The sequence below is a fragment of the Myxine glutinosa genome, chromosome 2 (assembly GCF_964187855.1).
Source record: "Myxine glutinosa chromosome 2, kmMyxGlut1.1, whole genome shotgun sequence".
In the NCBI taxonomy this organism is placed as follows: Eukaryota; Metazoa; Chordata; class Myxini; order Myxiniformes; family Myxinidae; genus Myxine; species Myxine glutinosa.
Genome location: NC_136262.1, coordinates 185594909 through 185610251, shown reverse-complemented (window position 1 = coordinate 185610251; position 15343 = coordinate 185594909). Strand labels below are relative to the sequence as shown.

The following is a 15343-nucleotide window of genomic DNA, read 5'->3' as shown; positions in this document are numbered from 1 at the left end:
AAAAGTTTCTGGCAACGCTCGACTCCGATTGCAACTGGACCAGACGGCATCAGCTCGAGCAACCTAAAAACCTACTCTGCTGATCTTCTTTTTCTTTTCTGTTTTTCGTCTTTCTCTTTCTCTTTCTCTTTCTCTTTCTCTTTCTCTCTCTCTCTCTCTCTCTCTCTCTCTCTCTCTCTCTCTCTCTCTCTCTCTCTCTCTCTCTCTCTCTCTCTCTCTCTCTCTCTCTCTCTCTCTCTCTCCTTTTCACCCTGTCATTTACCACAGGTCATCCATCTTTCATCTGCTTGAAAATTTGCCAACATCACATTACATAAAAAGGTGCAAAAACGGGTCCCCTCAACTACAGACGAATTAGCTTACTTCCAATCATCAGCAAGGTTGGAATCCATCATCGCAGTTGAAATAAAATCCTTCCTTTTATACAACAGCCTCTTATCAGATCATCAATTTGGATTCAGATCTGGTCACTCTACCTTGGGCATGCTGCTTCTACTCTCCCAACAATGGATGGAGGCCCTCAATCCGATCAGACACAGGTCATGACACATGAGATCAGACATGGCATGACACATGATATCAGACATGTCTCTTGACATATCTCAAGCTTTCGATAGTCTGGCATCCTCCATTGTTCGATTTTTGTCTCATCAGATGACAGAATTTTTTGTTTCATGATCTCAGAATCTTTCACGTGCCTTTTTTGCAAACTACACATGGCTGTCATGTGCCTTTTTCTCAGGAGTGGCTTCCGTCTAGCCAGTCTTCCATAAAGACTAGATTTGCGAAGTACTGCAGGGTGGTGTCTTTCCGGCAGGTTCTACCATTTAAGCCAAGGAAATCTGTAGTTCTGTCAGAGTGGTCAATGGGTTCTTGGTCACCTCCCTGACCACGGTCCTTCTTGCCCAGTTGCTCAGTTTAGTCAGACAGCCAGCTCTCGGAAGAGCTTCGGGAATTTCATATTCTTTCCATTTCCTAATGATGGATCTCACTGTGCTCTTAGGAACTTCCAACACTCTAGAAATTGTTTTATACCCTTCCCCAGATCAATGCTTCCTCACAATTCTATCTCGGAGTTCTACGAACAGTTCCTTGGGATTCATGGTAGAGTTTCTGCTCTGACATGCACTGTCAACTGTGGGACCTTATATATGAAGGTGTGTTTCTTTATAAATCATGTCCAATCAATTTAATTGGCCAAAGGTAGACTCTACTCAAGTTGTAGAGACATCTCAAGGTTGATCAAAGGAAATTGGATACACCCAAGCTCAATTTGGAGTGTCATAGCAAAGGGGTTGAATATTTATTGACTCGAGACATTTCAGCTTTTCATTTTTAATTATTTGGTAAAAACTTCTAAAAGAAAATTCCACTGACATTATGGGGTACTACGTATGGATCAGTGATGAAAAATCTCAATTTAATCCATTTTAAATTCAGGCTGTAACGCAACAAAATGTGAAAAAAGTCAAGGGGTTTGAATACTTTCTGAAGGCACTGTAGTTTGTAACAACTGAGCATGTAGGACTGTTACGATGCAAAAACTTCCTGGTAGGTCACGGGTTGTGCACATACTGCAGCTTGGAGCAGATGGTCCCCATCAAACACAAAAATGGAATCATCAGGAATTGTTTTCTGACTGCTGACCAGGGACTTTCATCACCATTCCCTTGTTTTCTGCAAATTGCCATCTAAAAAGAATGAAGGGGGTTGTGGAGCCAGTCCACACTGTAGGAAAGTTTCCAATTCAAAAATTGCGGATAATACCGTACATGTTATCCTTCTGAAGAGCAAAAAAAGATTGACAACAACGTATTGCCCTCATACTTTAATTATGTTTTTCATGGCACGAAGTGTTTTCACTCTTTCCTTATGGTATAGAGTGATTGTGGCATAGATCTTTCCCATCATTTTGATAATTCCAGAATGACCAATCGTGACAGCACTATCACAGTTCACAGAACTATCTACTACAATTCCAGTGGCGATGCTCACCAAAAGCCCCGATTCACATAAAACAAATGCTGGTTGACACTCTTGCCTTCCAAGCAGTAGTTAGGGCAGGAATTTGGAACCAACTTGGCCATGGTGCCGGTGATATCTCGCCTACTCTTCACAAAGGACACCGTGGGGTCTTTAATGTCCAACTAATGCTGGCAGACACGAAGCTCAGTTTAACATCCATCCGAGGGATGGCCCACACATTGCTGAATCACCTTGCATGTGACAATGTGACATACCGTGAACACTTTTTATGATCCGTAGTTTATAGCTAGGTCGGGATTCAAACCCAGGCTAGACGGCTTGGAGGTGAGTGTACGTACCTCAACTCCAGGCCATCTTGCCAGCCCGGCCGAATCATACCAAAGACTAAAAATGGTATGTGCACCTTCCTTGCTTGGCCTTCACCATTTAAAAAGGATAGAGCACAGACAACCATCCAGAGGTCGATGACCATTGCTCAGGCTTGATGGACCTAATGGCCTCCCTGCGTGGAAGCTCCTTCTAAGGGAACTCCTACATTAGTGGTCAAAATAATGACCCTGGCCAGGATTCAGGAAAGCTATCCTGAAGCAGCCTATGTCTAATGTTAGGCTCAATGTCCAAATCTGGCTGTTGTTCATTGCTGAACTGAAGCACTGATGCAAAATGTGATGCAAACTGTGGAAGTAATCGCACTTTGCATTTTCTTACAGAACAAAAAGACAGCACCAGGTTTCACTTTCCCTTAAAGACAATGACAAGCCAGATGAGCTCATGACCAAAAAAAAAAAATTGGAACCCTCTGTGAAACAAAATGGCGCAACCTGCTGGTTAGTTTGGTCCTGGTGAACCCATTGAAAGTATCATTGAAGTCAATGTATATGCCTTGGAGGAGTTTGAGATATAAATGACAGCCAGGCCAAAGGATTTTCATGCTCAATTCCGACATTTGAGTTGCGCGTTGGAGAACATCTTGCAACGTATGCCCTTCCCCCCTTGCCAAAATGCTACAGAAGCTCGACATTGACACTGTGATGGGATGACTGCAGAGCAGGCAGGTGTTGTAGCTATTGATACACTGGTTTGAAGGATCTGAGGTGACATGACACAGAATCTTCTTCATGAAGAGTTTTCAAGCTTTGCTGCAAAATTTGACATTGAGGTCAAGTACGCAAGGACATCATGACCTCAAACACATTGATCAACATCCCAGAAACTGGGACCAAAGTGATTACTGGGAATAGGCCCCATTCTACCCATTCCTCAATCACCTCAACAGTCAAATGAGCTTCAAACTGAATAAATAAATAACGAGAACGCCACTCAGTAGAGCGCATACTCCCGCCGTGGGTCAAGTTGGAATATTACGATTTCACAAAAGTTTGAGGGAGTAGTTCAGCGACAACACAAGACAAGACAACACAAGACAGACACTGCACAGATAGATATATATATATATATATATATATATATACTGTATATATATATTTAGAATATATAGAAGATAATGTTAAAAAAAAAAACAAGGCAATTTCACTTACATTTTCGGATTCAGCGTTCAATTCTATATAAGCGAGTGTATTTTGAGGCATGTGTGACTTCAAATAAAATTGTAAGCCAGGAAACGTTCGTTTCATTCCTTAGGGATACAACATGTAAAACTGGCCCAAACGTCAAAACAAAACTCGCTCATTTTAAGTCGTACAAGCGAATGCGACCACTCATTCTTCTGGGAAGAATCCCGTGCACATGCTTGTCACACTTATAACTCACCTAAGTCTTTATAAGTTCATCAAATACTGACACCGCGATTGACATTCGCTGAAGTAAATGTTGATATCTCTTCTGAGGTTTAAAAAAAAAAAAAAGTTTTAAAGCATTATACGTATCAAACGATACATTTATCTATAATTCCACTAATCTCTGTGTGTGTGTATGCGACCGCTGTTTCTCGACAACTACCGGTCCGATATACTTTAAACTTGCCAGGTATATTGCTGGGGACCCGAGGATGTGCCTTTTCAAGGTTTCATATTAATCGGACAATTACTTACCGAGCTATGTCCAAAAAACGATTCAACCAATCAGAGAGCAGCGAGCTATCGCGTGTGCCGAACGTGGCGAACACACTCTGCCTCGGACGGCACATTTGAGAGCGTATTCATTTATTTCACGTTGGCAAACTATGTTGCCGCTATGTTGGCGTTAAACTATGTTTTAAAACTAATTAAAAGCATTTCATGTAAATAGAGGGGGGGGGGGGGATTGTCACTGTACTCGCAAGCCGTTCGCCGTTCGCTTTGGCGTTGCGAATGGACCAAAACATTTCATGGACCAAACCATTTCATGTAAAGCGTTCGCCGTTCGCTTTGGCGTTGCGAATGGACCAAAACATTTCATAGACCAAACCATTTCATGTAAATAGAGGGGGGGGATATAATTTTAGATATATATATAGTACGGGCATGCCCTAGTTTTATGAAATGGGGAAACCGAATACACACTTTGGTGGTTTTAAAATGACAGAATATGTCTTTATTAGAAGAAAAAAAAGAAGAACATTGAAGACGATGCTGCTAACAGAATGCACCGCTCTAACGCATAACCACGAGTTTAAACTACATTAACAACAAATATGAAACCTATTTTCATATCACAATGTTAAATATAGAATATATAGAAGATGTTTAAAAAAAAAAAGAGCCCTGTCTTCCAATGGTAAAAAAAATCCTTCAGAAAATTCCTGGATCCGGAATAATATCCTGAGCTTCACCAAAAACTAATCAATTCTTCCTTATCCCAAGGGCAATCATCCCACCAACTTTCATCCAAATCCGTTCAAAACTTTTCCAGATATCTTGTTCACAAACACACGAACACACACACACACACACACACACACACACACACACACACACACACACACACACACACACACATACACACACACACACACGGACACGATCGAATGCATTACTCCCTGGCGGGAGTAAAAATACTTGGTGCAAGATAATTTCCAGAAACTAACACCACTATGGGAGGCTAACCTGTTCCACTCATTCACAGCAGATATTTATTCAGAAGTTTAGGCCCTACAGAAAAGTGAAAGCTTGTGAGGAATAATTGGATGACAGCGAAGGGAAGAACTGCCAACTGCAGTCACGTGAGGCTCCACAAGAGACAATCCAGATCTGTACCCAAATGTGACAACTGCCCTCACAGTGTTGCTTATGATGCCTATCTCAACTGCGACAGCAGAAATGTCATTTAGAGCTAAGAGCAGGATAAAAATACCACATGTGATCCAAAATGAAACAAGACCACATAAGTGGCTTTGGCCATGACGCACATTAACCAGACTCCCAAATAGATGTGGACAATGTACTCGCCAAATTTGCAGAGAGTTTTAGTTATGGTAATACCAAAGTCATTATCCCCGCGCATGAAGTGCAAAGTGTGGTAAAGCAATTGGGTCTGTCTGTCTGTGTGTGTGTGTGTGTGTGTGTGTGTGTGTGTGTGTGTGTGTGTGTGTGTGTGTGTGTGTGTGTGTGTGTGTGTGTGTGTGTGTGTGTGTGTGTGTGTGTGTGTGTGTGTGTACAGACGTCAGTCTATGATTGAGGAACTACATTATTCCAAATTAATTTTTATATGTTGAACACTGCAGAGCACAAATCGGAACATGAAAAACCTGCAGTTTAGTCGTACTTTAGCTCGGAATTTGGCAAAATGTACGGATCTCATCCCAATCGCACATGCGCACAGAGGAGTAAGGTAATTGCTTTAGTCTGTCTGGTAGTCAAAAATAAATTAAAATCATTCCGAACAGGAAACAATGCTTTAGGGATGTCATAAAGGACATAAACAACAAGTACGTATAACTAATTTAATGTGTTAAATAAGGTGGTGTAAAAGACTGTGAATAAACGGTGGTAAACATCCAAAAAACGTTTTGTTTTGTTTTTTGTCTACATCCTTTAACACGTTTTTTATTTTAATTGAATTGTACACTTGAACAGTTTCGAACACAAATCACCCCTATTGGCACTTCAAAAAAACCTCTAGTTTAATAGTACTTTGACAAAATAGGATGACAACTACCCCTCTCCTCCTCCCTCCGCCCCCCCCCCCCCCCTCTCCTCTCCCCACTCCCCACTCCCCACTCTTTCATGACCAATTAAATTTTCCACTCTCACTCAACGTTGGGAAATATCGACATTTAGACAAAATGGTGGCTCGTAGGAAATATTGATAGTTCTCAGAAACGCAAAGCAACAGTTGAAAAGACCCCCCCCATGTCCTTTTTCTTTAGACTGCACAGGGTGAGGTGTTCTATGAACTCTCTAGTTCTCCATGAGGCAAATGGAGAATGGCTTTGGCATTCATGTACTAACTGTAGAGTGACGCCATACCCATTCGGACAGCTTTCACAGATAGAATAGAGTTGGAAGTAGGCCTTGAATGCAGAAGACTTCAAGTGTATCATGCATAACCAGAATGTCATTCTGACGTAGCGACGTCAAACAATGTGCATTACATTATCACACAAACTTGTACAAAATTTGATTTAAATCCTCCAGTTTTTCTCAAATATCACATTTTTACCAGACATAACTTCTGACCTTTGACGACAAAATCTAATCAGTTGATCTTTTCATAATAACATATACTTATACCACGTTTGGTCAAAATCCCATCACTGGTTCACAAGTTAGCACAATAAAAGAATTTTTACTGAACGAGACCTCTGACCCATTAACCCCCATAATCTAACTAATTTATCTTTACATCATTACACATACTTGCACCAAGTTTGACTCAGATCCATTCAGCAATTCTTAAGTTATTGGTGTAACAAAAACATATCACAGACGGACGGACGGACAACCCGAAAATGTAATGCATCCGTCCACTTCGTTGGTGGAGGCATAAAAACAAACAGTACTCTGTTACAGGAATTCGACAATGTGTTTGTATAACTATATGTGAGAACCTGAACCTGGCACCATATGATACTTTTGAGTACCTATATACCTTGTGAGGAATTGCAACATGCTTGGCAATGTGTTGAAAGAGCGCTTGCAATGCCGAACGATTCTCGTCTTCGGCGCTTGTTTCTTGCTAATTTTCAACTTGCTGGCCATGCCATCGAATGCTATTTAATGGTCTCATTTGAAGAAACGTATAATGAGATGTGTGAAACCTACAAGGAAATATCAACCATGACTCGTGAAAAAAATGAGTCAAACGTTGAAGCATCCAATAATGTGAGGGACATGAGAGTGGAAACATCACACAGACAATGATGGTGGAGAGATGTTAACACCTGCAACAAAACACACCAAGGAATTTCACCGACATAGTTGCTGCTCGACTCATACACTTCCACATGTAAAGATGCTAGATGGACGCAAACAGATAAGGATCAGATTTAGCAAATCTGCGTTTTGGTCAATTTCAGTTTCAGGCAACACGTGCAACACATTCAATATGGTGGAAAGCCCAATACAAACGCAGACGTTTTTATTATTAATTTTAAAAAAGTGAAAATTTCCGACATAAGAAGAACCCAACAACCTTAACTCTGGAATGAAAAAATTAGTCGTTTTATAAAAACCTACAAATTTATGACACCTTATTTTCTTCCGTTTTCAGAGAAAAGCTTGAATACCCGTTAAATCATCATACTAGGAATCGCATAAATGTGTCAACACAGACCTTGTCTGCGTCAACATTGCGGTAAAGATCTGTACATCTAAATAGAGATCCAGTTACAAAACAGTGTACAATTACTCATTTTGCAAACATGCAAACAACATTTGCTTTTTAACCCCCGATTGGCTCTTCACCAATGGCAGGCTAACTAACGTGAACATTGAGTAACCAAATGTCATTTCATTCTCTTTTTTCAATACTCCATCATCACAACGGTAGTGTGCAAATTAAGAAGGAAAGATAGAGACTGTATTTCTAAGTTCTGACATGTTATACAATGTAGCTGGAGGTAGCCCCCTATTGGTGGATGAGTGTGATGTCAGCACAGAGTTTGGTACAACTTGGAGATTGGCCCTGCAAAGTGACATGGGTCTATTGGGCTGTTGTCTGAACCAAAATGAGTGCTGCTGGAAAGAGGGCCATGCAGATATTCGATGTTTGCATGATTTTCAACTAAGAATGGCAACTTTGAAAAACTGCTTTTGCTTTATGAAACAAAACAAAAAAAACAGGAAAAAAAAACTGCTAAAATATACACTTGCTTTATGCGGAGGGAGGAATAGAATGACTTTTCTTAACTTTCAATTAAGAAGTAAACAGCAAAGAAAAAGACAGAAGAGGGAGCAAAACAAATAAAAGTCAAACGACCCAAACTGTGCCTCGATAGTTTTTGTCATTTAATCGATTCAGTCTTTCATAAATTAAAAACATGTCAGATTTCCTTAGGCAGCTTCAACCATTACGTAACAAAACAAGTCTTAGTCACATATGGCTACAAGCACCTGCTGAACAAACAATAATGATGCAACATCTATGGGTGCTTGAGAATTAATATTCAAACAAACAATATATATATATGTATGTATAAATAACATAAAACGTCTCAACCCCAAGAAAATAACTTACCAAGTTGGATGTCATTTAACAAATTCAAGATGTCTACATTGAGCTTCCTGTCGAGTTGGACCGTTTCGCAGGAAATTCTACATCAGGCAAGTTATGGTGTGAAGCCAAATAGTATGGGAGGGAACAGAGGAGATGGTGGGGTGGAGAAAGGCAGAGGGTGGAGGGCAAGTGTGGTTGGTGTTTATGGAACAAGGAAGCAAGAATATGAAATGAATGAATGATCGTTTTGAGGCCATTTTTCCCCGCTTGAGCGGGGGTTAGCCTTGCGGGCCCCATGACAATCATGGTTCCCTGTTTGAGGCAATGCTTTTATGGCCGGATGCCCTTCCTGACGCCAACCCTTGGTCACGCTCTTACGATGCGCAGGGATACGGTGTACCTATTCTAAATCGGGGTACACACCGTGATCACTCATCCCAGCAAGCTGGTACTCAATTTGCCGACCTCGGAAAGATGACAGGCTGAAGGATTTCCCTTTTACTTTCAAGGCCGGCATTTTACAAACCCATTGACAGTATGGCAATGCTGAAAAAGGAGACAATCAAAAAATGATAAAATAATAATAATAATAATGCATTAACAGCCACAATTAATTGTGAGTTGAGAACAACTCTGCCATAAGGCCCAGATCAGTGGAGTGTTGCAGTGATGGTTGTCCTTCTGGAAGTTTCTCCCATCTCCACACAGGATCTCTGGAGCTCAGCCAGAGTGACCATCGGGTTCTTGTTCACCTCTCTTACCAAGGCCCTTCTCCCACGATTGCTCAGTTTGGCCAGGCGGCCAGCTCGAGGAAGAGTCATGGTTGTTCCAAACTTCTTCCATTTAAGAATTATGGAGGCCACTGTGCTCTTGGGAACCTTCAATGCAGCAGAAATTTTTTTGTAGGCTTCCCCAGATCTGTGCCTCGACACAATCCTCTGTCTGAGCTCTGCAGGCAGTTCCTTCGACCTCATGGCTTGGTTTTTGCTCTGATATGCATTGTCAGCTGGGAGACCTTATATGGACAGGTGTGTGCCTTTCCAAATCATGTCCAATCAATTGAATTTACCACAGGTGGACTCCAATCAAGGTGGAGAAACATCTCGAAGATGTTCAAGAGAAATGGGAGGCACCCGAGCTAAATTTCAAGTGTCGTAGCAAAGGGTCTGAATACTTATGTCAATGTGATATTTCAGTTTTTTCTTTTTAATAAATTTGTAAAAACTTTCTAAAATCCTGTTTTCTCTTTGTCATTATGGGGTACTGAGTGTAGATTGATGAGGGAAAAAATGAATTTCAACGATTTCAGCATAAGGCTGCAACATAACAAAATGTGAAAAAAGTGAAGGGGTCTGAATACTTTCTGAATGCACTGTATGTGCAAACTCCTCCATACACTTTAGATCATTCTAAAAAAAATTTAAAGATTAGAAAAAGGAACTTCACTGTCCTCTATGAACAAATGCAGGCCAACTTGCAGCAGCGCAAGCTACAACACTGGTATATACTGTTCAATAATCAAGAGGAAGAGTCTTTGATACAAATTTTCATAAAATAACAACAAGGAAATCTTCATGAAATGAATACTTTTTTTCCGATTATGAAACATCATCTGAAAGACTATTTTAACTTAAAGTCGAAGTATTGGTTTAGTTTATGACAATAATGGGGTGTATCAATATTGCAACTGTCAAAATAGATGGGGGATTTAGGTTTATAAGTCTTGTTGTTCAACAATGTTTGATCCTGTACTAGTGCCTGCCTCAATACCATGTGGAAACCGGTTGCTGTGGCCCAAACAAGTCAAAGCAATGGAAGTCAGCCAAAGAATCTGAAATGCAGATGGTGCTTTTAATGCACCAGAACATCTGCCTCTCCAAAGAAATCTACCTTAATCAATCAACTAAGCACTGTGTTTCCCAGACTAAAAAATGAAAAATAATTTCAATTTTGACTCACACACAATAATGAACCTTCAATATGGTTCAATAACGAACCCTTCTCAGTGACACACGATACACGACACACACACACACACACACACACACACACACACACACACACGGGAGAGGCCAGTATCTCAAAAAAGATTTGCACCAATAAATTCCACACTCATGTGACACCTTCAGTCGAATGTCAGGTATGGTCAGCCGTTTCATGCAGGATTGAGGCAAAAAATAAAAAATAAAAATAAAAATAAAAATTACTGCAGCTTACACCAACGGAAGTAAGGTGGGTAATATTTCTATGATGTCAATGGCAAAACTGCAAATGCCAAGTCCACGAATGTCACAGGTAGAGACACATCATTTCCTCATCCTGCTTCAAACTCAATCTCTATATTTTCATTTCAAACAGCATCATGCCAATTACAAATTAATACTATACCATTAATATAACAAAATACAACGTTACAAACACTCGTAAGGCAAACAAATATAGATGCCGTACTCATGTGATAACCAATACAGGAAAGGTTAATTTTCTCCGATGAAGCAACTTTCCACAAAAGTGGGAAGGTTAACCACCACAATATCCATGCGTGTGGCTGTCAAAATCCACATGTCATCGAATAATAACACGCTTTACATAAAGCTGGTGTTTTGCGCCATATTCAAGTGTGGGAAGAACTCGATTATCGACTCGACGTGAGCCGCATCACATGTGGGAGTCATATTGAGAGATAGTAAGGTGTGAAAATAACTTTTGAATGTTTCCCTTCAGTCAACATAAAGCACATCACCATATTTCAATAGTACAGTACTCACAAAATAAATTTTTGAAAGTGTATACTTCTTTTTGAATAACCCTGTATTTGGTGTCAATTAATACACACACACACACACACACACACACACACACACACACACACACACACACACACACACACACACACACACACACACACACACACACACCAAAAATTTAGGGGGGCAGCTACAGATTTGCCTGAATAATGGTTACATTGCCCAAATGTACACTTCACTGGCATGCAGATCTACTCCAGGAAGTGTTGTCACTTCCCCCAAGCTGTGGCTGTTATTCATCTGTCTGTCCATGTGTGAGAAGTGTGAGGTGTGTGTTAGCTCCACTGTGAGCAATATAAGAAGTAAAAGAAAATCACTTAAGTCCCATGAATGATTGAATGAATGAATGAATGAATGATCGTTTTAAGGCCATTTTCCCTGCTAGAGCGGGGGTTAGCCTTGCGGGCCCCATGACAATCATGGTTCCCTGTTTGAGGCAATGTTTTTACGGCCGCATGCCCTTCCTGACGCCAACCCTTGGTCGCCTCTTACGATGCGCAGGGATACGGTGTACCTATTCTAAGCCGGGGTACACACCGGGATCATTCATCCCAGCAAGCTGGTACTCATTTTGTCGACCTCGGAAGGATGACAGGCTGAGTCAACCCCCCTGGTGTTAATTTAGCGATCGACCGGGATTCGAACCCAGGATCCTAGGATCCCAAGGCGGCACCCTAACCGCGAAGCCAACACCAGGCTTCTGAATGATTAAAGTCACAAAATTAAAAAACAAGAATGATCAAAAGGAATTGATCCTTTCAAAGGAGGATGACCTATTCTTCCTGCGATCAACATGCTGTCAATTGGCCTACCATCAGCCATTTATGTTTCTGCATATGCATGATTGCATGATACGCATTCAAGGACGGAAATACGTCATTTCAAAAGTGCTTGATGGCAGCAGGCGAAGCCTCAAGAGTCGGGCTGAGCTGCCACTTGCCAGATGTGTAATAACTTTGATATTTATCGTACGTTTAGTATTACGAATACACGCAATAGGCGACTAACAGGGTTGGCGGTAGGAAGAGTATCCGGCCACAAAACATTGCTTCAAAAAGGGGACCACGGTGCCCCAAAAAGGCCAACCCCCGCTCTGCGGGGGAAAATGGCCTCTAAAGGTGGTTGTTGTTTCGTATTACGAATATTTTAACCCTAAAAGGACTATAATTGATAATTGCAAAAATGGTCAAATATATGACAAGTCACGTGAGATTTTACATCAAATCATCAGTGACATCCTTTGTTATCCCGCGATATTTTATCATCTCAATATTTTGGCATCCTGATACATTTTTATGCCCGAATTATAAAGGCGAAGCTGGCTTTTTGGGGATAAGTTCCCACCCCTGAAGTCCCCCCTCATATGCCTTTGCACATACACAAACACATACAAATAAGCATGTCAATAAAGTCCGCTGCCTACATGCAATAACATTTTTTATCGCAACCTGGCTGTCAACCAAATCGCTATCTGCATGCCAGACCTGTCCAAGCACGATGTCACTCACACTGTTCTCACCCTGCCTCGTTTCAACCAAACCTGGATTCCATGATAAACGGTAAGAGAAAGGGTTGACAAACCTAAAACCTCTCGGGTACATGTGATGTTGAGTATCACAATTGTTTAAAAATAAGTTTTAATGTCACATCTATACATATATATATATATATATATATATATATATATAAACAGCTTCTCAATGTTCATTTATAATTTTCTCAACCCTACCCTTCTCCCCCTCCCCCAACCCCCCCCCCCCCCTCCCACCCCCGCCCCAAAAATAAAATAATCTAGCAAACAAATGCCTGTTCTTTCCCTCCAGTTTCTGAGAAACCAAAGCACAAGCACGTGTGTGAACCACAAACTGTCACTTCCTTTACCTTAAGACTACTCGGAAAGTAAATGCATGAAGTTCATTTTAAAAAGCTGACATTTTCTCCATAATCAAGGGACATTTTCTGTTTATAAAAATGTGAGAAAACAACAATATTGGAGAAGCTCCCAGTAGGATTTTTGAACAAAATAATGGCATTAAGTACAAGTACAAGCTTAAGTTTAAGGTTTGAGTTTTAATTTAACACTTGTTTCCACCATATTTGTTTGAAACGAAAAATACAAGATATTTTCTGAGACTAGTGTGTCAGTCAAAGGAAGGTATGCACAGGTTTAGGTTGCTGATGCAATAAACATAGCCACGACTGATGACAGAACAAGACAAAGTCCAACATGTAAAAATGAGGGAGCAGGTGTGCTCTCGTGATAGCTCTACAGTGGTTCGAGGCTGAGCGGAGTATTCCAACATTCCGAACATGGACAACAAAACTGCAGTGGGAATACCAAACACGTATCAATATGACAAGCTACAGGTATAGTCCACAGGGCATGACGAGCAAATAGTAAGCACCTAGTTTGGTGCTCAATAGTCGTTTTGATGATTGGCCAACTAGTGGTGGCTGGATTGCCAACCGCACAGGGATGATAGAATCGATAAAGTATAGCATGTTACTACAAGGTGATATTACCGCAGCTCATTGCCATCTCCCCAGTTCAACCCGAAACAAACCGTTAAACACGAAGTGGTGGCATGCCCATGCGTGCACAGAAAAGCTGCAGCAACACGCATTTCTCAGGAAGCAATTATAATCTTAGATTGCCAGGATGACGTTGCTAAAAATAATAATAATAATAATAATAATAATAATAATAATATATATATATATATATATATTATATATATATGTTTTGTTTTTTTTATCACATAAAATTTAAACAAAAGTTTCATGGACGATCTCAAGTAAACAAGGGAAGTATCCTACTTCCCAGAGGTCCCGACAGGCAAGACGAAGGTGGACAGATTCCAGGTATCAAACATGAGCACCGTCATGCCATCACCGGCACCACATTTCTCAACGTGCAGAACATGCAGTTCACCGACAGCCCCTTCGGCAACGCACAGGACAAAAGTTCCACCCACAGAAAATCCATCAATGCACAGAGATCCGCCTCCAACAAAAATGGGCGGTGGAAGTCTGCCAAATCCAATGAAAGAATGGAGACTACCAAATGAACATTCCCGTCAACGTTCGGAACTAGGCTAAGAGTCACGTGCTTCATTTGTCATCCTTTTTCAGAAGGAATGAAGGGCCAGAGGTACAAGCTCATCACAAAAACAAAGGCCAGGGCTAATCAATTCTATATTCACAAGACAAAATTATAAATAAACCGCTCGATTGCAAACTAATACTTTACAAGAGTGTGTACATTATTTATTATTTTTACCATTATATAAGACTCAAATGGAGCTTGTACATGCATATATCACATGCAGGAGAGTCATTAGTGGACATCAGATGTTGTTTTATTGAGAACGGAAAAATACATATAGTTAATGGGATTTGATCCTGGGTTCTGAGCATCATCAATAAAAATTGAAATTATTTTACGAGAACGACTTGCAAACCACAATCCACCTTTCCTTCTGCAACCATGGCGACGGTGATGACCAGGTGTCACAGATACAATTTTCATTGTCATCTCGAAGACTCTCCATGACACCGTGGCTGTGCATAGTTTTCAGAAACATCGCGTTCCTTTTCTTGTGGGAGAAAATCTATCCACCACAACGAATCATACACCTCTCAGACATCAATTCTTCTCAGATGGATGCGCCGACCAATAAAAGAACCATGATAACTTCCTGAACACCTGTTTGCATGGGGACGATTTGAGTTCCAGGAGAGTGGGAGTTTTGGCAACATCCCATGGCAAACCAGCCAGTGTTGGAATAATTGGAGAATTTGAGGTTGACCATTAAAGCCAGTCTCCAGTTCCTCTATGATGAGCAAGTCCTAACACCATGGCAGCTGTGATTCCCCACTCCCCACACTCCCCCCATCCCCACTCATCCGAGAGGAAATCGGTTTGTGGCATTTGTGGTTGCTAGGGGGCATCAACA

The 15343-nt window shown here is 40.9% G+C and overlaps 1 protein-coding gene across 7 annotated transcripts in view; it reads right to left on the bottom strand.

Annotated features, from left to right (window-relative positions):
• The window catches only part of LOC137420995 (rho guanine nucleotide exchange factor 2), a 349574-nt gene that overhangs the window by 196592 nt on the left and 137639 nt on the right, over window positions 1–15343 (bottom strand). Inside the window, exon 1 of one of the 7 annotated variants that reach the window (XM_078772075.1) lies at window positions 14205–15198. The exons of 5 other annotated variants lie outside the window; for them this stretch is intronic. Coding sequence is in view for 1 of the 2 variants with exons in the window: in XM_078772068.1 (XP_078628194.1) it covers window positions 8602–8616 (15 nt within the window). In the remaining variant the exon portion in view is untranslated. Of the gene's footprint in view, window positions 1–8601; window positions 8662–14204; window positions 15199–15343 lie in introns of those variants that run through there. One more of the 7 variants, XM_078772068.1, reaches the window with a different exon arrangement.